The sequence below is a fragment of the Oncorhynchus clarkii genome, chromosome 20, assembly GCF_045791955.1.
Source record: "Oncorhynchus clarkii lewisi isolate Uvic-CL-2024 chromosome 20, UVic_Ocla_1.0, whole genome shotgun sequence".
Lineage (NCBI taxonomy): Eukaryota > Metazoa > Chordata > Actinopteri > Salmoniformes > Salmonidae > Oncorhynchus > Oncorhynchus clarkii.
The window spans coordinates 52,669,913-52,696,840 of NC_092166.1; the positions used below are offsets into that span (position 1 = coordinate 52,669,913).

Consider the following 26,928-nt stretch of genomic DNA (forward strand, 5'->3'; position numbering starts at 1 on the left):
ATGGCATCTTATTGGCTGGTTTGCGTGGCTTGCTTACGAGGATGGTTAAGTTAGAATCATCCCATTGAACAAGCACCAAACCAGATTGTATGAGTGCAGAGATGGATGGTGAGCTGTGCATTGCATGACGTGCAATTTTGTGCCGTTTCTATCAGAATAAATTTCCATGACTGGTGCTACAAATTGAAGTCTGTGTCGATGACTGCACACAATGCAAGAAGAGTACTGTTACAGTAGCACTGCAGTAAAGTGATGTACCTGGATCTAGGTGACAATGCCCTCAATCTCCATGGGTGTCTGTAGTTTCTACTGGGCCTGGGCCTTCTATCTTGGTGTTTGGCTGGCTCACCATTCTCCACAGAGCTATACGCCCCCTGTTGGTGCTTGCAGCTAGGATCTCTGAGAAGACGCATGGGGAGTTAGGCAAGGGAGAACGACTATAGGGCTGTGACGTTAAATGGATAACCATGACATTGATAGTTTTGGATGAAAACCATCATGAAAATAAAAACCTTCAAAAGCCTTTTTACATTTTTTATCAAATGTTTTATCTACTTAATTTTAATGTAGATGTACTTTACCCATAGCGGCAGTGTTAACTATTTATTATATGGTATTGTTTTGCTAACTTAATCTGTCGATTCAACTGTAATCCGTTATATGTGTGAATAGGAGAGAATCTTTGAAGGCAAATTCAGTTCATTGAGGGGGGGGTGGGGTGAAAAGTGGGGACCGGGGGTACCTGTAGATCCGATAACCCTTCACCTCTGGCCTTTTTCATTATTACAGTAGATTGGAGGACTGAGGTGAAAAAGATGGCTTTTTTTTGGTTTAATTTCCGTTTCAAAGCTAACGACAATGGAGAACCAGATGACTTGGACCAGCCTGTTTGCAGAATATGCACAAAAACCATAGGCTACCTACTAATAATTCCAGCACCACAAACAAGACATAGGTAAATGGCGAGCACTGACACTGACATCCCCGGTGAGCGTGCATATTCACTGTCATTATCATTGGGTCATTGGCCTCTTGAAAGTCATATAAAAAAAGATTCTGCTAACCTCTCGGGTCATATAAAGTGTTGTAGAAGTGTATGAAATGTTTTTATAAAAGGCCACATTTTTCCCGTGCAAAGCAAAAGAAACATAGGCCTATCTGATATAGCCTAGCCTAAGCCTACTCCACCTCGCGCTGCATTGAACAGTCTTTTTTTTGGCAAAAGTGATTTGAGTTCAATTATTATCCTAAATTATGACTATCCAATTTACTAATAACATTAGGAATAGTCAGTTATCTTACATAAGTCTGCAAATGTGATGACGCTTGGAATGCTTTATATTTTTTTATGGTGAAAATTAGCTTCTCCAAACTTGAGACTCAGGATTTGCTGGCAAGAATTTGATTTATTTTACCTTTATTTAACTAGGCAAGTCAGCTAAGAACAAATTCTTATTTTCAATGATGGCGTAGGAACAGTGGGTTACTGCTTTGTTCAGGGGCAGAACAACAGAATTTTACCTTGTCAACTCGGGGATTCAATCTTGCAACCTTTCGGTTACTAGTCCAAAGCTCTAACCACTAGATAACACAAACAGATCTGGGACTAGGCTAGTGACTGTATATACACTGTGTAATAGTAATCCATTTAACATAAGTCTACCATAGCACTTAATTAGCACACATTTTCACAACACCAGTAAAGTTCAGTTTAGTCTTAGGCTCTCATCCAGAGAGAGAACATAGTTGTCATCCCTATCCAAGTCCCAGAGCCTACAACACAACGTATGTCAGCACAGCAGTGAGTGTGTGTGTCTGACCTGATGACCTGTTCCCCTGTAGCTGTGATGAGAGGCCTGTCTCTGTTGAAACGATATCTGCGCTTCGGCCACTCTTTCCGCTCAGCTTCACCTGTGACAACAGAACACATAAACACAAAATCACACTTGAATTGACTGTGCCACTGTAATCTGTGTACGTGACCAATACAATTTTATTTAAATTGACTGTGACACTGTACCTTCATGAGCTCCGGGGCTCCCCCCTCAGGTCCCAGAGTGTACTGCGACATCAAAAGGGTTTTCATGATTTCTAGGATGTCTCTCCTCTTCAGATAGAAGAGCTTCTGGATGGAGCCGTCCACACTGAGCACTGGGCTACTCCTGCCACACTCATTCACACAGTGTACCTTTTCTGGAAATTACAAGATTATGTTATAATACTGTCATTGCATCAAATGGTTGCTTTATGCAACAGAATAGGGGGGTTCTTAGAACTATATTATGTCTGTGTGAACGGAGAGTGGGCATCTGGGGCTTAATGCTGACAGTAGATTTACGATACCTTGGGTGATAAACCTAACAAGTCACATTCCATTCATGTGAGGGAGGTTGCTCCGGTTTGACTGGAATGTACCAGGGAGAGATGGCTTGGGTATGGATAATGAAAGGAACCTTGTTTTGGGGGCCAGACCCTGGTTTCTACACAATGAGAACAGTCTTTACAGCAGATAATTAATCAATGTTATTAATACGTTTTGAATAAAGAAAAATCCTGATTGGTGATTGACCTTGTCTCTAATCATTATTAATTTGTATTTCCACGACAGGACACGGAGTCACAGAGTCAATACACACTCACCAAGGCAAGCAGTGACAGTGCTGCTTTAATTTCGCTTCATTACACCAGGCAGCGCACCAAACCTAAACACACACTAACCGTTGAGGGCTTGTTTCAGGGGAATATCTCAGACATGCATGCACGTACACATTCAAACACACACACACACACGTAAGGGAACAACGCAGGTAAAAACACTAATAGTTTTCTAACTTCCCAGCCTTCCTCCAGTTGAACATGTCCAGGGCACTCTTGTCCCCACCCACTGCCGCCCGCATCGCCACATCTCTGGAACCAACCACGACCAGTCAGCATCATACACTGGGACAGGAGCTTAGTAGGATGGTTTCCAAAGTATACATTGTCACTCTGACCCTAACCTGAATCTCAGATCTGTTTATGCGGTCTTGCCAAACAATAATCATATGAGATGGCAAAATAGCTAAGGTCTTTCAAATGTTATTCAAATTAAATCAAATTGTATTAGTCACATGCGATGAATACAACAGTGAAATGCTTACTTATGAGCCCCTAACCAACAACGTAGTTTAAAAATATATATAAACACTATAAAAAAAACATCTAAATAATAATACAAAAATTACAGATAAAAATAAGAAATACAATTAACAAGTAATTAATGAGCAGCAGTAAAATAACAATAGCGAGACTATATACGGGGGGGGGGGGGGGGGGTACCGGTACAGAGTCAATGTAAGGGGGCACCGGTTAGTTGATGTACAAGTGGGTAGTTATTAAATTGACTATGCATAGATGATAACAACAGAGTAAGTAGCATGTCACTTATGTGTTGCATCAAGTGACTTGATCAGATAACCAAGCAACATAATAGCTACTGCTGCTGCTAAGCAAGTTAGCTAGAAACTGCTGGAATGATGTTCCTGACAACTGTAGCTAGCTAGCGACGTTAACTTAACTAACACAAACAGACCTGGCTGTTCAAAATGGTCCTCTGGTTATTTGTGAGCGTTATGTGGATTACTGGACAAAACTAATTGCAAAAGACAGGCTAGCTAAGTAACTTTGCTATGGTAACTAAATCAGCATTGGCTGCGAGCTAACGTTAGCCAGCTAGCTAGCTAACTTAATCCATTGCCTTTGGGTCCTGTTGCAAAAATAGCATGCTATGGTTAGCTAACGTTAGCATTAAACTGTATGCTCGTTTACGAAGGAGTCAGAGTTCAAAAGAATAGAGAAGTTACATGAAAATATTTATTATAAGTGCCGTCCAAAAATTGGTAAATAGTCGTGATAACATAAATAGCAAATTGGCAAAGTACTGTGGTTTTGCTCTGCTGCCCTGTAGGGAAAAAAGCGTCCCTTCTAGTTACCCCGACAACGTCGTCGGAAAGGGTGGGAGGAGTTACGGAAACTACCGATTGTAAATCGGTGTGTTATGGCATGTGGCTCACAACACAACCTTTCATTTTTACAGGGTCGCTTACAGCTCCGTAAATAAAGCGACATTGAATACAGAAATAGCTCTCTGCTTCAAGTTAATACATATTCCCAGAACCTGTTCATTTGATTACGTCCATTAGATGCAACATGAACGGTTACTGATTGTATTTTTCTGATAGACAAAGGTACACAATGTCATTCTCATCAAGAGGGCAAGGATTTGTAGGTGTTTGACATCTCTCCATGGCCCTGAAACAGAAAGGAGCCAGGAACAATTTACTGAATAGCCTGGTCTCAGATCCGTTGTGTGCATTCCCAGCTCCTTGACACATTCATTGTCACAGCAAACATGAGAACAAAAGCAGAGTGGCTCCCAGGCTACTGGTTTCTCTCTCTTTATATATATATTTGTATTTTATTATGGAGGATTCTGCTGTTTCAGGCAGCTGAAATTAATCTCCCAAATAATCACTTGTTGAGGTACACACGCGTGTTGGATACGTGTGTAAGGAAACATAATTTACAGGACTTCCTCTGTAAGCAAACACCTATAGTACAGAGGGATGTTCCTGGTCAGGAAAAAGAAAAAGACATCCTCCACAAACATTTTAATACATGTAATTTATTTTTGTCTAATGACATCCTCCTTTCCAGTCTTGGTATGTTTCAACTGCTTAATGAATTAATTTGTGTGTGTGTCTGCAAGTATACACTGAGTGTACAAAACATTAGGAACACCTGCTCTATCCATGACAGACTCAATCCAGATGAAAGCTATGGTCCCTTACATGTGATTGATTGAAATCCAGTGTCTATGAAGCCCTTTTTTACATCAGCCGATGTCACAAAGTGCTACACAGAAACACAGCCTAAAACCCCAAACAATGCAGTGTATGTGTAGCACTGTTCCACACTCCTCCTTCACATAAACATACTTCTTTCCTTTGGCATGCATTTATTCATTTCAGGATATGGTGGGGCTGCAGCGCCTGTAGCTCTAGCTTAAAGGACATCCTTCAGTGTCCAGGATCCGCCACATCCTCGGGCTTTCTGCCAGCCAGTTCCTGTTGGCAAGCATAATTTGTACTCATGTCACAATCAGTGTCCTAAAGCAGTCACTACCAATACACCGGCAGTCACAACCAATACACTAGCTGTTTGTTGCCTTTTGTACATCAGAGGGATAGGACTTCAAGGTCCACTGTGTATCATCATGTTGTGATCATGACTGCAGGACCAGTGCAGTAGGGTTCATTTCAGTCTTCAGACTCTTCTCCAGCAGCACCAGGCTCTGCACGGCCAGGTTCCTGCAGTCTGTATCAGGGTCCCCTTCAGCTACGTCTGTCAACAGCACAACAGGTTGGAACATGAGTATCATTATTACGGTAAACAGGTAGAAATTAACCATAAAGAACAATGAGGCTGTTCAGGCAATAAAACAAGCATGTATTTTTTTAAATGCAAGGCTTTTTAAAAATGCAACACAGTTGAGTCACATTGAAAACCCAAGTAACATTCATGTGTCTTCTGGACTATTGGTAATGCCCTTGGGAGAATTTACATTTCCATTGATGAGTGAATGGCGTCACAGACAGTCTGCACAGGACAGGATATCCTGGATTCCCTCCATTTCCCAGCAATGCTCACCCCAGCTGTGTGTGTGTGTGTGTGTGTGTGTGTGTGTGTGTTCTCAGATTCACACACTGAGCAGCTGCATGAACATCTGGACTGTGTTCTTTTTAACCACATTCTTCTGGTCATCCCTAAAATACACATAACCCAAGGTCAGCCCTGAATGATGTCATCAAAGGCGTGTAAAACTTACAGCGCTAATGTGACAATGGTAGGCTTAGGGTCAGAAATACCCTGAAAACAATGCCATTTTCAGTTCTTCAACAAAATCATTATATTTGAGAAGTGGGACTGCAGTGTGGCGACAGCAAAGGAGTCGTACTACTTTGAACTGATGTGCGGTGAGCTTTTTAGCGCCAGTGGCAGGTTAAGCATCACCCAAGTGGGTGCTGCCCATTAGTAGGAGTGCGCAAACCTAATCCAGTGTGGATGCAGAGAAGCTGAGGAGGACTGAGGATGAAAGCAAGTTGACACGACTCGGGCTGGTACACGAGCTAACCAGACCATTATACCAAACCAAATTGTTTTCGTCACATTAGCCGAATACAACATATATATTACAACATGCATATTATTAGTAGACTTGGATAGAAAACACTCTGAAGTTTCTAAAACTGTTTGAATCATGTCTGTGAGTATAACAGAACCTATTTAGCAGGTGAAACCCCGAGGACAAATCATTCAGATTTTATTTTTAGGTCACTCTTTTCAATGGGTTTTCATTGGGAATCCAGATTTCTAAGGGACCTTCTTGCAGTTCCTATCGCTTCCACTGGATGTCAGTCTTTAGAAATTGGTTGAGGTTATTCCTTTGTGTAATGAAGAAGTACGGCCATCTTGAACGAGGGTCACTTGAAGTGTACTGTTAGATAGAGGCGCGTGACCAGAAATGTAGCTATAGTTTGTTTTCCTTCTGTATTGAACACAGTTCACACCGTCTTCAATTTTATTGATTATAATATTATAAGTAATATGAACAAGTAAACTCAGCAAAAAAAGAAAAGTCCCCTTTTCAGGACCCTGTCTTTCAAAGATAATTTATAAAAATCCAAATAACTTCACAGATCTTCATTGTAAAGGGGTTAAACAGTTTCCCATGCTTGTTCAATGAACCATAAACAATTAATGAACATGCACCTGTGGAACGGTCGTTAAGACACTAACTGCTTACAGACGGTGGGCAATTAAGGTCACGGTTATGAAAATTTAGGACACTAAAGAGGCCTTTCCACTGACTCTGAAAAACACCAAAAGAAAGATGCCCAGGGTCCCTGCTCATCTGCGTGAACGTGCCTTAGGCATGCTGCAAGGAGGCATGAGGACTGCAGATGTGGCCAGGGCAATAAATTGCGATGTCTGTACTGTGAGACGCCTAAGACAGCGCTACAGGGAGACAGGACGGACAGCTGATCATCCTTGCAGTGGCAGACCACCTGCACAGGATCGGTACATCCGAACTTCACACCTGCGGGACAGGTACTGGATGGCAACAACAACTGCCTGAGTTACACCAGGAAAGCACAATCCCTCCATCAGTGCTCAGACTGTAGGCTGAGAGAGGCTTAACTGAGGGCTTGTAGGCCTGTTGTAAGGCAGGTCCTCACCAGACATCACCAGCAACAACATCATCGCCTATGGGCACAAACCCACCGTCGCAGGACCAGACAGGACTGGCAAAAAGTGCTCTTCACTGACGAGATGCAGTTTTGTCTCACCAGGGGTGATGGTCGGATTCGCGTTTACCGCCGAAGGAATGAGCATTACACAGAGGCCAAAACTTTGTGAAACACAAGATATTAGAGTTTTTAATGTCCCATTGGTAGGATATTAGTGATCAGAGTTTGTCTTTTTTGTTATCCAATGATTGTACGTTGACTAATAGTACTGATGTTAGAGGCAGATTACCCACTCATCCTTAAAAGGCACCCGACATCTCCGTCTCTTTCTCATGCGAATCACGGGATTTGGGCCTTGTCGGGTGTCTGAAATAAATCCTTCGCGTCCGACTCGTTACAGAAAAATTCTTCCAATACGAGATGAGTAATCGATGTCCTGATATCTAGAAGCTCTTTTCGGTCATGAGACAACGGCAGTAACATTATGTACCAAATAACTTACAAATAATGCAAAAAAACACAATAGAACAATTGGTTAGGAGACCGTAAAATGGCAGCCATCTCCTTTGGCGCCATTATCCAGCGGCCAAGTGAATTTTCAAAGTTGTTTATGTTCTGTGTACTGCAATTCAGCTTTAGCTGCCAAGTACAGCCTACATGTAATCATAATAAACTACTACTAATGTCAAACTCTACTCCCTGAATTCACTGGGTGAGACAACTGTCAAGTATGTTGAGATAAAGTAGTCTGGTCTCTACTCTTGTATATAGTAACATAAGTGATACTTTATTGTTCTGCCCTGTATTCTCACCTGCCAGCCATGCTCTGGTCTCAAACAGCTGATCACTGAGCTCCACCAGCAAACTATGACTGGGCATGCTCAGAAAGACGGAGCAGACAGCAAATAGGACTCCTCGCCGCACCATCCTATGTTGGAAATACAGAGGTTGGGTAAGCCATAGACCAGTTGGACAAAAGACCTTCCTTCCTACCCACACTCAAACAGTTTCCTATTTATGACGCGTGTATAGATAGATATACTCACTGGTCAACGTGGTAGCGTACGGCCCAGACAAAATCCAACAGAGCTCTGCCCATCTGAGTGGCCACCTGCAAAACACCAGACAACCCATTCAATCACATAGTCAAGTCACAGCAATGGAGATATTTTCTGGAGGTGACATTATGCTATGCAGTAGCGAATAATGAACATGTTTTAGACACCTAACTCAGTCAAATACTAGCCTAGTCAAAGCAAGGGAGACATTTTATGAGGTGACACCAGAAGAAATCAAGTTGTAGCCTACCGGAGCATTGACTGCTAGGTGCATGAGGAGTCCCAGCGTGTGGATCAGTCTCCCCAGAACCAGGTGGTCACCGCCCAGCAGGTCAAAGGTCACCTGAGGCCTAGGAGTCAAGGTCAAGGAGAAATGTTAGTATTGGAACAACAATGTTCACTTGCATACAAGAACTCAAATACAATTGTGTAGCACAAAAGGTGTGACACAAATAAACTGTGCTTCAAATGAAGAATACTGTGTCACACGCACACTCTCTCACATTGCCTCACACTCATTTGCTAGGGACCCATTCACATACAGTGGGGCAATAAAGTATTTAGTCAGCCACCAAAAGTTATCCCACTTAAAAAGATGAGGCCTGTAATTTTCATCATAGGTACACTTCAACTATAACAGACAAAATGAGAAAAAAATATCCAGAAAATCACATAGTAGGATTTTTAATGAATTTATTTGCAAATTATGGTGGAAAATAAGTATTTGGTCACCTACAAACAAGCAAGATTTCTGGCTCTCACAGACCTTCTTTATGAGGCTCCTCTGTCCTCCACTCGTTACCTGTATTAATGGCACCTGTTTGAACTTGTTATCAGTATAAAAGACACCTGTCCACAACCTCAAACAGTCACACTCCAAACTCCACTATGGCCAAGACCAAAGAGCTGTCAAAAGACACCAGAAACAAAATTGTAGACCTGCACCAGGCTGGGAAGACTGAATCTGCAATAGGTAAGCAGCTGGGTTTGAAGAAATCAACTGTGGGAGCAATTATTAGGAAATGGAAGACATACAAGACCACTGATAATCTCCCTCGATCTGGGGCTCCACGCAAGATCTCACCCCGTGGGGTCAAAATGATCACAAGAACAGTGAGCAAAAATCCCAGAATGACTTGCAGAGAGCTGGGACCAAAGTAACAAAGCCTACCATCAGTAACACACTACGCCGCCAGGGACTCAAATCCTGCAGTGCCAGACATGTCCCCCTGCTTAAGCCAGTACATGTCCAGGCCCGTCTGAAGTTTGCTAGAGAGCATTTGGATGATCCAGAAGAAGATTGGGAGAATGTCATATGATCAGATGAAACCAAAATATAACTTTTTGGTAAAAACTCAACTCGTCGTATTTGGCGGACAACGTGGCTGGGTCTTTCAGCATGACAATGATCCCAAACACACCGCCCAGGCAACGAAGGAGTGGCTTCGTAAAAAGCATTTCAAGGTCCTGGAGTAGCCTAGCCAGTCTCCAGATCTCAACCCCATAGAAAATCTTTGGAGGGAGTTGAAAGTCCGTGTTGCCCAGCAACAGCCCCAAAACATCACTGCTCTAGAGGAGATCTGCATGGAGGAATGGGCCAAAATACCAGCAACAGTGTGTGAAAACCTTGTGAAGACTTACAGAAAACATTTGACCTATGTCATTGTCAACAAAGGGTATATAACAAAGTATTGAGATAAACTTTTGTTATTGACCAAATACTTATTTTCCACCATAATCTGCAAATAAATTCATAAAAAAATCCTACAATGTAATTTTTTCTTCTCATTTTTTCTGTCATAGTTGAAGTGTACCTATGATGAAAATTACAGGCCTCTCATCTTTTTAAGTGGGAGAACTTGCACAATTGGTGGCTGACTAAATACTTTTTTGCCCCACTGTACATTCCAACACATTACCTGTCATAGTTTCTGAGCAGAGGGAAGAAGAAGTGGCCAGCAACAGGGGCATAACGGTTTGGGGTGGGCTTAGCTGGGGGGTGAGTGACGCCCTGAAATGAGGGCAGAACAAAACCCATCTTAACATTGATCAGGAATCAGATTTAGCTACTGTATGGTTAGAGTCTTAATTCCAGTATTATTTAAAAGGCAAAGAAATAACTTTATTGAAACTGTTGTGCAGCCTACCTTACTGAGCCGTTTGGTCTTACTCTGAATCCGCCTCTCCACCACTTGTCGCCAGTGTATGGGGTCATCGCCGGGGTAAAGGGGTGTATTCATGGTAACCCGCTGAATGGCCTTGGATGGACCTCCTTTGTCAGTGATTGGTTGAGAGAGCTCCTGCGCAGACATAATGAGGACCTGACACAGGGGAGATAAGTAAATGGTTATGAAGCCTTTGTAAAAGCCATTCTACATTCACAGAAGATACTAGGGAGGAACCGTGTTCTCTTCACCTCTAAAATATCCAGCCGTTGTCGTATACTGTAATTCATGGAGTAGAACTCTGTGGTCAGATACTCAGTCACCTGTGAATGAAACGGATGAGAATTAAAAAGGACATGGTCTATTTAGCAGTGAATATTGATCATACAAAACATTAGGAACACGTTCCTGATATTGAGCTGCACCCCCTTTTGCCTCAGAACAGCCTCAACTCAAAGGTGTCGAAAACGTTCCACAGGGATGCTGGACTCCATTGCTTCCCACAGTTGGCTGTCCAGATGGCTGGATGTCATTTGGGTGGTGGACCATTCTTGATACAAACGGGAAACTGTTGAGTGTGAAAAACCCTGCAGCGTTGCAGTTCTTGACACACGCCTGGCACCTACTACCATACCCCATTCAAAGCCACATAAATAGTTTGTCTTACCCATTCACCCTCTGAATGGCACACACACAATCCATGTCTCAATTGTTTCAAAAATCCTTCTTTAACCTGTCCCCTTCATCTACACTGATTGAAGTGGCTTTAACAAGTGACATCAATAAGGGATTATAGCTTTGCCTGGATTCATCTGGTCAGTCTATGTCATTGAAATAGCAGGTGTTCCTAATATTTTGTACACTCAGTGTATGAAACTAAACCATAATATAAAAAGGTAGATGGTTAAGATTAAGGTGAAATATCTTACGGGGACAGAGTCGGTGACAGTGAGGGCCACCATAGCAGCCTGCCTGAGACTCAGGAAACCCACAGTGTTGTACCTGTCCTCCATGTGCAGCAGCACCTTGCTCAGTTCAACACTGACCTGAGGAGCGACAAACATTAAGGGATCGACTATAACAAGGGAACTATATGCTTATCATTTTAATGTAGTAAACAGTGTGTGACCTCTCACCTCTCGAGCTGTAGAAGTGTTCTTCCTCACCAAGCCCTCAATGGCTCTCAGACTGAGATCCACCCTCACTGGGTCCTCAGATGAGAGGAAGGCTGGGGAGAGATGGATGGAAGGATGAACGAACCAATCATTTAACAAGTTAGTAAAATAAAGAGAGCATTGGTAAGCTTAATGGGAAAGGGGGACACCTAGTCAGTTGCACAACTGAATGCATTCAAAAGACACTTGCACATATGAGCAATCTTTTTTACAGGTACATGGTAACAGTTGAATAAAATGAGAAACAAGAAGAAACCCGCACACTGCTCTTTAAAAAGCTTTCATTCATATTCACATTTACATTTTTCTGGAGGGTGAAACTCCCAAAACATTCTATTTTGCTCAGAGTATATCTTACCTTCCTCTACGCCACAAAATCAACAAAAAAAAAAGTTAGAAATTTCATGTTTCAGGTCATTAAAATGTTCTGGACTGGATAATCCCTGTCGTTTCTCCCGATTTATCGTTTATGTTCACAAAGTCTGTTTGAGAGGACGGGTTTTACATACATAACACAGCCCACATGGACATTTAATCATGTAGATAACATGGGTGGTGGAGCACGTAATAATGTAATTTATTTGGAACCGTTTTCCTGTCAGTCGGTGGCAGAAATATTCACACTTCATCATATTGTTGCACTGTGCGCAACCTCTGCATTTATAGCTAAAATTCGAGAAGAGGCCGTAAAAGAGCCTGGCTGATTTTCTTTTGTGGCTGGCAGCCAGTGAATTCTATGAGTTACAGTGCCTTGCGAAAGTATTCGGCCCCCTTGAACTTTGCGACCTTTTGCCACATTTCAGGCTTCAAACATAAAGATATAAAACTGTATTTGTTTGTGAAGAATCAACAAGTGGGAAACAATCATGAAGTGGAACGACATTTATTGGATATTTCAAACTTTTTTAACAAATCAAAAACTGAAAAAAATTGGGCGTGCAAAATTATTCAGCCACTTTACTTTCAGTGCAGCAAACTCTCTCCAGAAGTTCAGTGAGGATCTCTGAATGATCCAATGTTGACCTAAATGACTAATGATGATAAATACAATCCACCTGTGTGTAATCAAGTCTCCGTATAAATGCACCTGCACTGTGATAGTCTCAGAGGTCCGTTAAAAGCGCAGAGAGCATCATGAAGAACAAGGAACACACCAGGCAGGTCCGAGATACTGTTGTGAAGAAGTTTAAAGCCGGATTTGGATACAAAAAGATTTCCCAAGCTTTAAACATCCCAAGGAACACTGTGCAAGCGATAATATTGAAATGGAAGGAGTATGAGACCACTGCAAATCTAACAAGACCTGTCCGTCCCTCTAAACTTTCAGCTCATACAAGGAGAAGACTGATCAGAGATGCAGCCAAGAGGCCCATGATCACTCTGGATGAACTGCAGAGATCTACAGCTGAGGTGGGAGACTCTGTCCATAGGACAACAATCAGTCGTATATTGCACAAATCTGGCCTTTATGGAAGAGTGGCAAGAAGAAAGCCATTTCTTAAAGATATCCATAAAAAGTGTCGTTTAAAGTTTGCCACAAGCCACCTGGGAGACACACCAAACATGCGGAAGAAGGTGCTCTGGTCAGATGAAACCAAAATTGAACTTTTTGGCAACAATGAAAAAAGTTATGTTTGGCGTAAAAGCAACACAGCTCATCACCCTGAACACACCATCCCCACTGTCAAACATGGTGGTGGCAGCATCATGGTTTGGGCCTGCTTTTCTTCAGCAGGGACAGGGAAGATGGTTAAAATTGATGGGAAGATGGATGGAGCCAAATACAGGACCATTCTGGAAGAAAACCTGATGGAGTCTGCAAAAGACCTGAGACTGGGACGGAGATTTGTCTTCCAACAAGACAATGATCCAAAACATAAAGCAAAATCTACAATGGAATGGTTCAAAAATAAACATATCCAGGTGTTAGAATGGCCAAGTCAAAGTCCAGACCTGAATCCAATCGAGAATCTGTGGAAAGAACTGAAAACTGCTGTTCACAAATGCTCTCCATCCAACCTCACTGAGCTCGAGCTGTTTTGCAAGGAGGAATGGGAAAAAATTTCAGTCTCTCGATGTGCAAAACTGATAGAGACATACCCCAAGCGACTTACAGCTGTAATCGCAGCAAAAGGTGGCGCTACAAAGTATTAACTTAAGGGGGCTGAATAATTTTGCACGCCCAATTTTTCAGTTTTTGAATTGTTAAAAAAGTTTGAAATATCCAATAAATGTCGTTCCACTTCATGATTGTGTCCCACTTGTTGTTGATTCTTCACAAAAAAATACAGTTTTATATCTTTATGTTTGAAGCCTGAAATGTGGCAAAAGGTCGCAAAGTTCAAGGGGGCCGAATACTTTCGCAAGGCACTGTATGTATATATATATAATACACACACACATATATATACATATATACAGTTGTGGCGGACTGCACTAACTATATACATATATACAGTTGTGGCGGACTGCACTAACATCGAACAGTCCCCGCGATATGCAACTGTTCAGGGAAGTCAGGAACCAATACACACAGTCAGTCAGGAAAGCTAAAGCCAACTTCTTCAGGCAGAAGTTTGCATCCTGTAGCTCCAACTCCAAAAAGTTCTGGGACACTGTGAAGTCCATGGAGAACAAGAGCACCTCCTCCCAGCTGCCCACTGCACTGAGGCTAGGTAACACGGTCACCACCGATAAATCCATGATTATCGAAAACTTCAACAAGCATTTCTCAACGGCTGGCCATGCCTTCCGCCTGGCTACTCCAACCTCGTCCAACAGCTCCCCCCCCCCCCGCAGCTACTCGCCCAAGCCTCTCCAGGTTCTCCTTTACCCAAATCCAGATAGCAGATGTTCTGAAAGAGCTGCAAAACCTGGACCCGTACAAATCAGCTGGGCTTGACAATCTGGACCCTCTATTCCTGAAACTATCCGCCGCCATTGTCGCAACCCCTATTACCAGCCTGTTCAACCTCTCTTTCATATCGTCTGAGATCCCCAAGGATTGGAAAGCTGCCGCAGTCATCCCCCTCTTCAAAGGGGGCGACACCCTGGACCCAAACTGTTACAGACCAATATCCATCCTGCCCTGCCTATCTAAGGTCTTCGAAAGCCAAGTCAACAAACAGATCACTGACCATCTTGAATCCCACCGTACCTTCTCCGCTGTGCAATCTGGTTTCCGAGCTGGTCACGGGTGTACCTCAGCCACGCTCAAGGTACTAAACGATATCATAACCGCCATCGATAAAAGACAGTACTGTGCAGCCGTCTTCATAGACCTTGCCAAGGCTTTCGACTCTGTCAATCACCGTATTCTTATTGGCAGACTCAGTAGCCTCGGTTTTTCGGATGACTGCCTTGCCTGGTTCACCAATTACTTTGCAGACAGAGTTCAGTGTGTCAAATCGGAGGGCATGCTGTCCGGTCCTCTGGCAGTCTCTATGGGGGTGCCACAGGGTTCAATTCTCGGGCCGACTCTTTTCTCTGTATATATCAATGATGTTTCTCATGCTGCGGGCGATTCCCTGATCCACCTCTACGCAGACGACACCATTCTATATACTTCCGGCCCGTCCTTGGACACTGTGCTATCTAACCTCCAAACGAGCTTCAATGCCATACAGCACTCCTTCCGTGGCCTCCAACTGCTCTTAAACGCTAGTAAAACCAAATGCATGCTTTTCAACCGTTCGCTGCCTGCACCCGCACGCCTGACCAGCATCACCACCCTGGATGGTTCCGACCTTGAATATGTGGACATCTATAAGTACCTAGGTGTCTGGCTAGACTCTAAACTCTCCTTCCAGACCCATATCAAACATCTCCAATCGAAAATCAAATCAAGAGTCGGCTTTCTATTCCGCAACAAAGCCTCCTTCACTCACGCCGCCAAACTTACCCTAGTAAAACTGACTATCCTACCGATCCTCGACTTCGGCGATGTCATCTACAAAATTGCTTCCAACACTCTACTCAGCAAACTGGATGCAGTTTATCACAGTGCCATCCGTTTTGTCACTAAAGCACCTTATACCACCCACCACTGCGACTTGTATGCTCTAATCGGCTGGCCCTCGCTACATATTCGTCGCCAGACCCACTGGCTCCAGCTCATCTACAAGTCCATGCTAGGTAAAGCTCCGCCTTATCTCAATTCACTGGTTACGATGGCAACACCCATCCGTAGCACGCGCTCCAGCAGGTGTATCTCACGGATCATCCCTAAAGCCAACACCTCATTTGGCCGCCTTTCGTTCCAGTTCTCTGCTGCCTGTGATTGGAACGAATTGCAAAAATCACTGAAGTTGGAGACTTTTATCTCCCTCACCAACTTCAAACATCTGCTATCTGAGCAGCTAACCGATCGCTGCAGCTGTACATAGTCTATTGGTAAATAGCCCACCCATTTTCACCTACCTCATCCCCATACTGTTTTTATTTATTTATTTTTCTGCTCTTTTGCACACCAATATCTCTACCTTTACATAACCATCTGATCATTTATCACTCCAGTGTTAATCTGCATAATTGTAATTATTTGCCTACCTTCTCATGCCTTTTGCACACAATGTATATATAGACTCCCCTTTTTTCTACTGTGTTATTGACTTGTTAATTGTTTACTCCATGTGTAACTCTGTGTTGTCTGTTCACACTGCTATGCCTTATCTTGGCCAGGTCGCAGTTGCAAATGAGAACTTGTTCTCAACTAGCCTACCTGGTTAAATAAAGGTGAAATAAAAATAAATAAAAAATTTAAAAAAAATAAATTCAGAAGTTTACATACACCTTAGCCAATACATTTAAACTCAGTTTTTCATAATTCCTGACATTTAATCTTAGTAAAAATTCCCTGTCTTAGGTCAGTTAGGATCACCACTTAATTTTAAGAATTTGAAATGTCAGAATAATAGTAGAGAGAATAATTTATTTCAGCTTTTATTTATTTCTTCACATTCCCAGTGGGTCAGAAGTTTACATACACTCAATTAGTATTTGATTGCATTGCGTTTAAATTGTTTAACTTGGGTCAAACGCTTTGGGTAGCCTTCCACAAGCCTCCCACAATAAGTTGGGTACATTTTCTATAGGATTGAGGTCAGGGCTTTGTGATGGCCACTCCAATACCGTGACTTTGTTGTCCTTAAGGCATATTGCCACCATTTTGGAAGTATGCTTGGGGTCCATGTCCATTTGGAAGACCCATTTGGAAGCTTTAACTTCCTGACTGATGTCTTGAGATGTTGCTTCAATATATCCACATAATGTTCCTCCTCATGACGCCATCTATTTTGTGAAGTGCACCAGTCCCTCATGCAGCAAAGCACTCCCATAACATGATGCTGCCACCCTGCCACAACTGTGCTTCACGGTTGGGATGGTGTTCTTCGGCTTGCAAGCCTCCCCCTTTTTCCTCCAAACATAACTATGGTCATTATGGCCAAACAGTTATATTTTTGTTTCATCAGACCAGAGGACATTTCTCCAAAAGGTATGGTCTTTGTCCCCATGTGCAGTTGCAAACCGTAGTCTGGCATTTTTATTGCGGTTTTGGAGCAGTGGCTTCTTCCTTGCTGAGCGGCATTTCAGGTTATGCCGATATAGGACTCGTTTTACTGTGGATATAGATACTTTTGTACCTGTTTCCTCAAGCATCTTCACAAGGTCCTTTGATGTTGTTCTGAGATTGATTTGCACTTTTCGCACCAAAGTACATTCATCTCTAGGAGACAGAACGCATCTCCTTCCTGAGCGGTGTGACGGCTGCGTGGTCCCATGGTGTTTATACTTGTGTACTATTGTTTTTACAGATGAATGTGGTACCTTCAGGCGTTTGGAAATTGCTCCCAAGGATGAACCAGACTTGTCAAGGGCTACAATTTATTTTCTGAGGTCTTAGCTAATTTATTTTTGGATTTCCCATGATGTCAAGCAAAGAGGCACTGAGTTTGAAGGTAGGCCTTGAAATACATCGACAGGTACACCTCCAATTTATTTAAATGATGTCAATTAGCATATCAGAAGCTTCTAAAGCCATGGCATAATTTTCTGGAATTTTCCAAGCTGTTTAAAGGCACAGTCAACTTCATGTATGTAAACTTCTGACCCACTGGAATTGTGATACAGTGAATTATAAGTGAAATAATCTGTCTGTGAACAGTTGGAACAATTACTTGTTATCTGAGAAAATAAGGTACGTGGTTTAACGTTCCTGGCATTTGAGCTTTGCTTTGTGTGCTTGTCTGTTCCCCCTGAATACAGTAGGATTTGGTTATGATGACTTCCCTGAATTTGGGTAGAGGGACCTGAGTTTCCCTTGTGTGTGCGAATGTGTTTTCTATGCGGGAACTCTTTCGAGAGTTGGACTGCATGGAAGAGCTAGTTAACTTGTTGCTGTCCCCTTCACCATTTTTTATGACAATTAGATCTTATGAGCCTCAATGCTAACATGATTCTAAAACGTGTCCTTCAACTACATATCAGCCGATACCATCTTTCACCGTGAGATCAGTAAATGAATAAACTCATGGGACGTTTTCTCCCGTTTCTCCTGTATTAGACTGAACCGTGTTTAAACCACATTTAAACAGTATGAAGCACTGGTCAGGAGACGAGGTCAAATTAAGTCGACCCTGGCTGCTCTCTTCAATACAGTCTTGTGGTGCCGCCTACTACATTAACCGTGTTTATCCTGATTTGACTTGGATTTTCTTCTCAGTGTGAGTTAAGGCAACCCAGGTAAGGGAGGCCTTAACTCTGTTTTATAATGAAACCGAGTCCTAGGGAGTCAGGTGGGCTAAATACTCCAATAAGAGAACACAAAAAAAAAGTTTGAAATATCCAATAAATATGTCGTTCCACTTCATGATTGTGTCCCACTTGTTGTTGATTCTTCACAAAAAAATACAGTTTTATATCTTTATGTTTGAAGCCTGAAATGTGGCAAAAGGTCGCAAAGTTCAAGGGGGCCGAATACTTTCGCAAGGCACTGTACATCTGAATGAGTCAACAGGCGTGGCGGACCTGGCACAGCTCCTGGTATATGTCCGTTACATTTATGGGGAGGTCAAGACCAATGTATCGCGTAAATTGCAACCTCTCCTATATACAATAAGTGGTGGATTCTTAAATTTCGCTGGCAAAGCTACGTCCGATGATAAAACATGCCAGAGTTTCTCGACAGCATCTCCCACTTTTCGCAAGTGCAAAGTATATGTGGTGGTGAACACGACAGAGTGTTCTTTAGCTCTCGTGGGTATTTTTGTAGCAGTTCATCTCGTGTTTTCACACATTGTGTGTAGCCTCTTCTTAGAAACATATTGCGCATCTCCGCTGCTTTTTCTAGATAGTCCTCTGTGGAGTGGCATATTCGGCGCAGTCTGAAAAACTGGCTTCTTGGAAGTTTGAATGCATTCAAACGACACTTGTCTTCCCAATTTTCCCCAAATCATCTGAATCAGAGAGGTGCGGAGGGCTGCCTTAATCGATGTCCAGGCGCATTTGTTGTTGGGCATTAACTACATTGCTCAATGGCAGAACAGCAGATCTTTCCACCCCTGCCAGCTCAAGGATTCGAACCAACAACCTTTCGGTTACTGGCACAACGCTCTTAACCGCTAGGCTTCCTACCCCCATCTCCGCTTACTTGTCAAGCATAACTTTTTGTGGAAGGCACGACACTGCGTGCAAACCCCCCTGCATAGTCACCGTCTTCGTACAGTATATCGAGTTTCCTTGTAGGCCTATTTGGCGGAAAAACTGAAGCAAGCTGTAGCCCATTGCCTGTTTCTATTTGAGTCTGTCAAAAAAATGTGAAACTGTGTCTATTCGGATCTAGTAAAAGGCCGACATTTGATGCTTTCAAATAAGAAAATTCTATTTGTCACATGACGAAAAAAAAATAGGAAACATTGTGATTTTAGAGACACAAAGTAACAACAGCCTCTATGATGAAAGGGATCGGAGTCAATCAGTTACTGGGGCTCTTACCATCATCATGATTTACAGCAATCAAAGTCACCAAATCACTTTGTTTATAAGCCCACTAGGCTTCTCATTTGTTGTCATTAAAATGTCCTGAATAACAGAAAGGAAATACCTTGGGTGTTCCGTGCAATAGCCTAGGCCAGGTATTCCCAAACTGGAGTAGCAATGCCGATGAGGGTACGCCAAATAAAAATGTGATTCACATAACTCCAGTCCACTTACCGATATCTGAACAAGAGAGCCTCATCGAAATTGCAACAAGCAGTTCTGTGAAAATGTAATTTAATCAGAAGCCTGCCAGATCTCTGGATTGGGCTGTGCTCAGAGTATCCTGCCTTGGCAAATCGCACTGTTAAGACACAGATACCCTTTGCAACCACGTACCTATGTGAGAGTGGATTTTCAGCCCTCACTAGCATGAAAACGAAATAAAGGGACAGACTCTCCAAAACAACCCAACATTGCAGAGTTATGTGCATCCTTTCAAGCACACCATTAACCTGTGGTGAATTTTCGATGAACAAATAAAGTTTTATATGTAAGATGGCTAAATAAAAGAGCAAAATTATTGATTATTATTATATTATTATTTGTGCCCTGGTCATATAAGAGCTATTTGTCACTTCCCACGAGCCAGGTTGTGACAAAAAGTCACTCATTCTTATGTTTAATAAATGTATTGAATAGTGTGTGTGGCAGGCTTACAATGATGGCAAAAAACAACATTTCAGAGTGCGCTGACCATGGTGCTAGAGGGGGTACGCAGCTGGTGCTAGAGGGGTATAGGACTATTAAAAAAAAAAAGTTTGGGAACCACTGGCCTAGGCTATCCTACACAATTGCGCACAGCAGCCTAGACTCCGTGTCCAATTCGACACACAGAAACATGAAAACATTAACACGTTACATTAATGCTTTCTCTGTTAAATCTTGTAGACACGGCTGTAAATCCAGCAGAAAATAGCAGATAATCAACATAAATGAAGGGGTATTGGATTGGATCCAACTGACTTCACTGGCGCAATGAACAAGACATCAAAATATTCTAACAAACACTGTTTTTCCACACAGGCTGTTTTTTCATGGCATGCTATAGGCTGTTTGTCACTTGACTGTCATTCAGAAAAACATTTCCTGTATCAGCTGATGATGGTCGACAATATCACTAGGCCTAACTAAACAATTGGATACCAAATGTGCACCCAACAAGTAGGTCTATTAGCCTACGCATAGCCTATTGAAGAATCGCGCAAGTTAGGCAATGGCCTATAATGGGTCTCCTATTCAGATGATAACATTCACCCCTAGCCTACTGGTTAATCAGCTCACAGTCATCTGGACACTCTCCGACGTGCAGTAGAGTAATATTTCCCTCTTTTTCATATCTAAAAAATGCAACTCGTAGACTTTACACAGGCTACTGGTATCGATCACTATAGCCTAATACTTATTACAAGGTTGAAATAAAATTTATTTATATGTGCACATTTATTAATGCATTAGTAGGCTTATTGATTACATTTTTCAAGTTATTCCCCCAAACTTGTTTTATTTATTTAGTCTAAAATGAAGGCAACGAATGCAGGGCATTTTTCTTAATCTTATATTATATTCTGCCCATATAAACAAAGATAATTTTAGAGCATAAATTAACCTATATATATATATATATATATATATGATAGGTTTAAATGAGTTAACCCACGGAAGACATATGAAAGCCTTCACAAGTTACTCCACGGAGCCCTCAACGCAACGCGATCCCAGCCAGTTGCGCACACGTGGGCGAGGACGAAAGACAAAGGAGTTTGCTTCTGCTGCAGCTTTTGCTGTAAAATGCAACACGTTGCTTCGTCCATCTCCCACCCATGGAGAGACCTATATACTGTATCTTACCCTCCAGACAGTCTCGGAGGTAGCGAGGTGGGGCAGCTTGGCTCATCTCCTGGTCAGCTGACATGTCATAGGGGGTGAGCTCATCATCACTGGTTCAAACACACACAGGACAGGGTCATAGAGCCTAATCGATACAACACTACAAAACCATGCCTTCTTAACTGTCCATGGGAAGATTGTAGTGATTTTAATTAAATATAAAACTTCACTCTCATAAAGAATTATGTTAATACATGTAGTGTATAACAAGTGGTATTACAGAGTGTTATGGGTTTGATTATGATAATACTATCTCTTACCTATCCAGCTCTGAGTCAGCTCCTGATTTCTGAGCCACGGAAGCAGCCTGGGATGGTACTGCCTGAGAGGGTACAGTCTTCCCTTTGATGTCTTGAGGAAGAGCCAATCTGTCATCAAGCGGCTCTGTTTCTTCCTCAGACAGTGGAGTCATCAGTGAGAGCAGCTCCTCGGTCTCCTCATCATGCTCATACTGAGCGGGAGAAACACAACAAATGAACACACACCCTTTCCGGAGTCCTACACAGGACTCATAACAAGACAGACATAGCCTGACATCTCCTTTCTTTAAAGTGCACTGATCTGAACAGTAAATAGGAGAAAGCATTATGGTATTTGTTTTCACCCGTTCAGTTCTTTCAGATCAGTATGAGCAGAGAAAAGACAAATAGGGACAGTGAGCCACTTCAGACTATAGAGATGCACCCAAAGCCTTGGGAAAGGTGCCATACAATACTGTACTTCGAATTTGAGTTTGGCTCCATTGACATCCATGCGGGAGCTGAGACACTCCCCCACCACCATGCCCATGCGCCTCACACGGACTACACTGCTGTCCAGGTGGCTCTGCATCCCTCCCAACATGCACTGCAGCAGCTCTGACAGGGAGGAAGGAGAAAGGACAACAGGGTCGTATTTGATTGGGCAGGAAAATGTTTTCTATTAAATGCCCAAATGAACATAACCCAGAGACAGACAGGACAGAAAGTAGTGTGAACACCTCTGACCGTGTTACATAATACTGTGGCGTAGTGTTCGGAGAGTTACCTGAGCGCAGCTCCTGTAGCTCTGCATCACTCAGTAGTCCCACACACAGCAGCAGAGCCCGGCTCACATAGAGCTGCTGCTCCAGAGGGGTGTGTCTGACTGCACTGGGGTTAGCCCAGGCCTGGCACAGCGACCGCAGCACCTGGACACAGTCAATAACATGATCATAAATACCCATATATCATCACAACACATGTCTTATACGTTGTACACTCACCTGTATAAGTAGTGGCCTTCTCTCCCTGTCCTGAGCCAGGTAGCCTAGAAGAATGCTCAACACACGAGTCTGGGAGAAAGTAAGTTAAACACTTCAGCTATAACAGAAGCTTTTTCAATTTCCAAAAATGATAGATTGACTAGACTCACCATGAGTTCACCGTCTCACCTCATATTTGTATTGGAGCAGCAGCAGTTTATGGGTGATGACAAACTGGGCCTTTTTGTTCTTCAACACCAGGTTCCCCATTATCCTGGACAGAGCATCAGGTCTAGGGGAAAAATAAGAGAAAGGGGTAAATGCGGTGCAGTAAAAAGTATGTTTTTGACACCTTTTGATAACTTCTAGCTATCTCCCATCCCTCACCTGTTGACAGCCTGCACCATCCCAGTGAGCACGCTCTCCAGCCAGCGTTCTGGGACATTCTCCAGCAGCTTCCAGCACACCCTTTGCCACACCATGTCTGAAAGCGTGCAGGAGGAGAGGCGAGGGGCCAGCACCCCAAATACTAACGCTGCAGAGAGAAACACACAATTATGTAACATTTCTGATGATACAATGGGAAAGTGTTACAGTTGACAATCATCAATGCAAGAGGAACACAGCCTTGCTTACCACTGTGTCCCTGAACACAGGCCTTCCCCAGTGCCTGGGCCACAAAAGTCAGAGAGCAGTCTTTTCTATCTGGGAACAACAGTGTATTGACAGTGAGTTACACACATAATAAAATACATTTCCAATAAGACAGTTAAAGTTAAAACAGCCATAAATAAATAGGCCCATAATCAGAAAGTACTGTCTTATATTAAAAAAGTACTATCTTCTGCATTATATAAAGTAGACATAAACTGATGGATGGGCACACAAACCTCTCAGAGCCTGACAGGTTCTCTCTAGCACAGTGAGCATATCTCTGGCCAATAAGGGGTAGTACTGCTGGGGGAGGAAGAGGGTCTTGTTGTGGTGGTGCAGCTGGTTGGCAGTCAGGTCAGGCAGAGCCACCAGGCGGCTCAGCAGGGTCTCTCTGAGCTGGGGAGAGTCGGAGGGACCCGTCCCCTGACAGCGGGTCCACAGTAGGACTGTCAGACGACCACTCTGAAGGAACCGCTCTAGGATGCTGACTAAACGGTCCAGACCTGCACTGGGGCTGCTGGAGATAGATGATCACACACATTCATACACACCAAAACACACACACAAACAAGGAGAATCAGTCAGAGAAATGTACAAGATGAGTATATCATTACCACACAGGTCACCGGCAGCAAAGACACAGTTATTCACAATATCAAGTAGCCCATTATATTGACTATCAATGCATTGTAATGCATCAATGTCAAGTTCCCTTCCTGTCTCACTGTCGCATGGAATGTGTAAACAGCCCAGATGCTCTGTTTAGACATTAACAATCCTCACTTATGGTTTTGGAAACCTTTGGAAATGTAATATCATCGAGTAACCTTTCAAAAGTTTGGGGTCACTTAGAAATTGAATTGTTTTTGAAAGAAAAATCAAATTTTTTGTCCATTAAAATAGATTAGAAATACAGTGTACATTGTTAATGTGTAAAAGACTGTTGTAGCTGGAAACGGTTGATTATTTATGGAATATCTACATAGGCATACAGAGGCCCATTATCAGCAACCATCACACCTGTGTTCCAATGGCACATTGTTAGCTAATCCAAGTTGATCATGGACATAGTTTTAACAAATCCCACACCGCCATATTTCCATGTAACAGCAACTTTCCAGCTTGTTTACGGAACAGAGGCAACCGCCTGTTCTTATTAGTTATCCAGTATCTCTGAACGCCTTTGTGTAACGGAAGAAGACAGAAAAGGGTAACTGAAAAATACTGTCAGCTGCAACCTGTTTAGAAGGTGTACAGTGCGTATATATTTTATATTTGTAAAATTATTTCTCGATGATATTAAAGTTAACTTCCAAAGGATTCCAAAACCGACTTGCACTATTATTATACGCTTAGACATATAGTGTTGGGATTGTTGTATACATTGGCCGCGCTGTGGTCCATGGTTCAAATGAGTATGGCCCTTTGGATTCTAGAAGACTAAGTATCCACTATTAACATCTTCAAACATTTCTCTCACCTCATTGAGCTGATACCATCCATCAGCACTAACAGAGTTTGGTCTGGAGGACCTCGGAGGAACAAACCATCCCACAATTCTGTGCACTGGGCAACGGTAAGAAGCTGGAGCCAATCAGCATTGATGTTACTGATGAGAAACTGTAGGGTACGGGTGTAGTGGGCTCGACTGAACTCTGCTCGCTGAGCTGATGTAATTGTACTCTGAGGCCCATCGTCCAGGTAACTGGTTAGTGTGTGTAGAGTTTTGGTCACCTCTTCCTTCTCTTTGGATGTAGTGAGAGTTCGGACGCATTGGCCCACTGAGAGTCGAACTTCAACATCTGGGGTTAGGGACGGCATCATTCTCCAGCACCTGTTGGAGACATGATTCGTTTATATAGTTCGTGTTCTACCAATACTTTCAAATCACTGCTAGCTAGCTTCCTACCTAGGTAACGTTACATAAGAAATGCATAAATCTGTTAACAGCATCATGAGATTTTATTTAGCTGGCTAACTACTGACAGCCTGATCCCTTAATTGCTATTATTGGACCAATTAACAACAGACGTCAATAGAAGAGGTCCTATGTTGGGATACTGATTATTAAAGACTATTAGGCACTCACCTGAATGTTTAGCTAACTAGCCAGTAGCCACCATTAGCCAGAATAAAAGGTTGTATTCCCACATCTCTGGTCTACTCACCGGGTGATAAACGACACATTTGAAACGGTTTCACGCTGTGAATTAAATTAATTGGACAAATACTGCAGCCCAAAACAAACTAAGGTTCAAACTGCTTTAAAAACAACCTATATTCTTCTAGCTAGTCTTAGCTACTTTTTCACCATACCTAATAAAAAACGCCTGCTGCGCAAAGTGAGTGCGCTAACAAAAAATGTCCGTACTGAATAAAAGTACGCAATATGTATCAAGAAAAGTTCCGTGTGAGGACTTTTGAGTTACATTCAACAGGCCAACATGTTTGTAACAAGTCAGACTTTTTAATTAGACTTTTCTTTTATTCTGAGTGAACCTGAATTGAAAACATTGCAAAAACATACCAGTGTAAGTAAAATCAATATTTACTACTTTCCACAATATAAAAATTAAATGATAACATTGTACTGGTCATATAAAACTCAATATTGTACTAAATATGTTTTATTGTACAAGCCTCTCCTAGCTCTATCAGACGAAGTGGTCAAACTGGCCAAGAGGAATATGACTGCTGTACAGCTGTTCTAGGAATGATCCTTCACTCCAGTATCTCTCCTCCTCAGAACTGTTGAATGATGCCAGAATATCCTCCATCTCCTCCTTCCAAAGCACATCCATTCTCGGGTTCATTTCCATGAACCGTTGGGCTGTTAACCGCACACTGCCCAAGCCTATTCCAACCACAGGGACCACTGGTATACCTGACACCATCATGGCTACCATCAGAGGACACACAGGCCCTATCTGTTCCAACACCCGCTTGTCATAGGTGGGGGTTTGTGGTACCTTTATCGGTGGTGGCAACCATGGAGCCCCCTTATACTGCATGGTATGGTAGTGATCTCCATGGGAGAGGGGATAATTGTAGAAGTTTCCATACTGTTGCTCAGTATGAGAGGATGGTGTATAGCCAGTATAGCTAGGAGTTTGCTGTTCCCAGGGGGCAGATGCTTGTTGTGGGCTCTGGTAGTACATGTCCATAGCCAGCAGGTGGTTATGATGGGTTGGAGATGAAGGGCTCCAGTATTGATAAGGCTGAGAGTGGAAAAAGGCAGGGACCTTAGTGGAGAGGTTCTGGGGATGGACAAGGTCTCCATGGGACAGCGGAGTTGGTGATAGAGGGGGAAAGGCTTCCTCTGCATAGAATGGGTGACACAAGAGAGAGCTAGGTCACACTATTGTATTAGACAGTTGTTTTTCATCCAAAACATAGACATATAATATTAATTACCTGAAGATTATACTGGACACGTTTGAA

At 42.7% G+C, this 26,928-nt stretch overlaps 1 protein-coding gene across 5 annotated transcripts; it reads right to left on the bottom strand.

Annotated features, from left to right (window-relative positions):
• Window positions 1–4,643: 4,643 nt before the first annotated feature.
• LOC139376488 (TEL2, telomere maintenance 2, homolog (S. cerevisiae)) lies at window positions 4,644–25,843 on the bottom strand. Of its 5 annotated transcripts, XM_071119124.1 has the most exons (21): window positions 25,577–25,831; window positions 24,968–25,321; window positions 23,724–24,004; window positions 23,470–23,538; window positions 23,221–23,368; window positions 23,023–23,125; window positions 22,855–22,923; window positions 22,638–22,779; window positions 22,332–22,468; window positions 21,872–22,062; window positions 21,573–21,661; window positions 11,649–11,740; window positions 11,442–11,558; window positions 10,764–10,835; window positions 10,495–10,668; window positions 10,267–10,358; window positions 8,598–8,697; window positions 8,336–8,400; window positions 8,102–8,217; window positions 5,216–5,382; window positions 4,937–5,105 (listed from the first exon to the last, which is right to left on the bottom strand). In XM_071119124.1, the coding sequence occupies exons 2-20, from the start codon at window positions 25,309–25,311 to the stop codon at window positions 5,264–5,266; spliced, it is 2,520 nt and encodes an 839-aa protein (XP_070975225.1). In that variant the 5' UTR covers window positions 25,312–25,321; window positions 25,577–25,831; the 3' UTR covers window positions 4,937–5,105; window positions 5,216–5,263. The 5 variants fall into 5 exon arrangements, with proteins under 5 accessions (XP_070975226.1, XP_070975229.1, XP_070975224.1 ...); XM_071119125.1 differs by having other exon boundaries at window positions 4,644–5,382; window positions 25,577–25,843; XM_071119128.1 differs by having other exon boundaries at window positions 4,644–5,382; window positions 25,222–25,321; window positions 25,656–25,831.
• Between the last annotated feature and the right edge of the window lie 1,085 nt (window positions 25,844–26,928).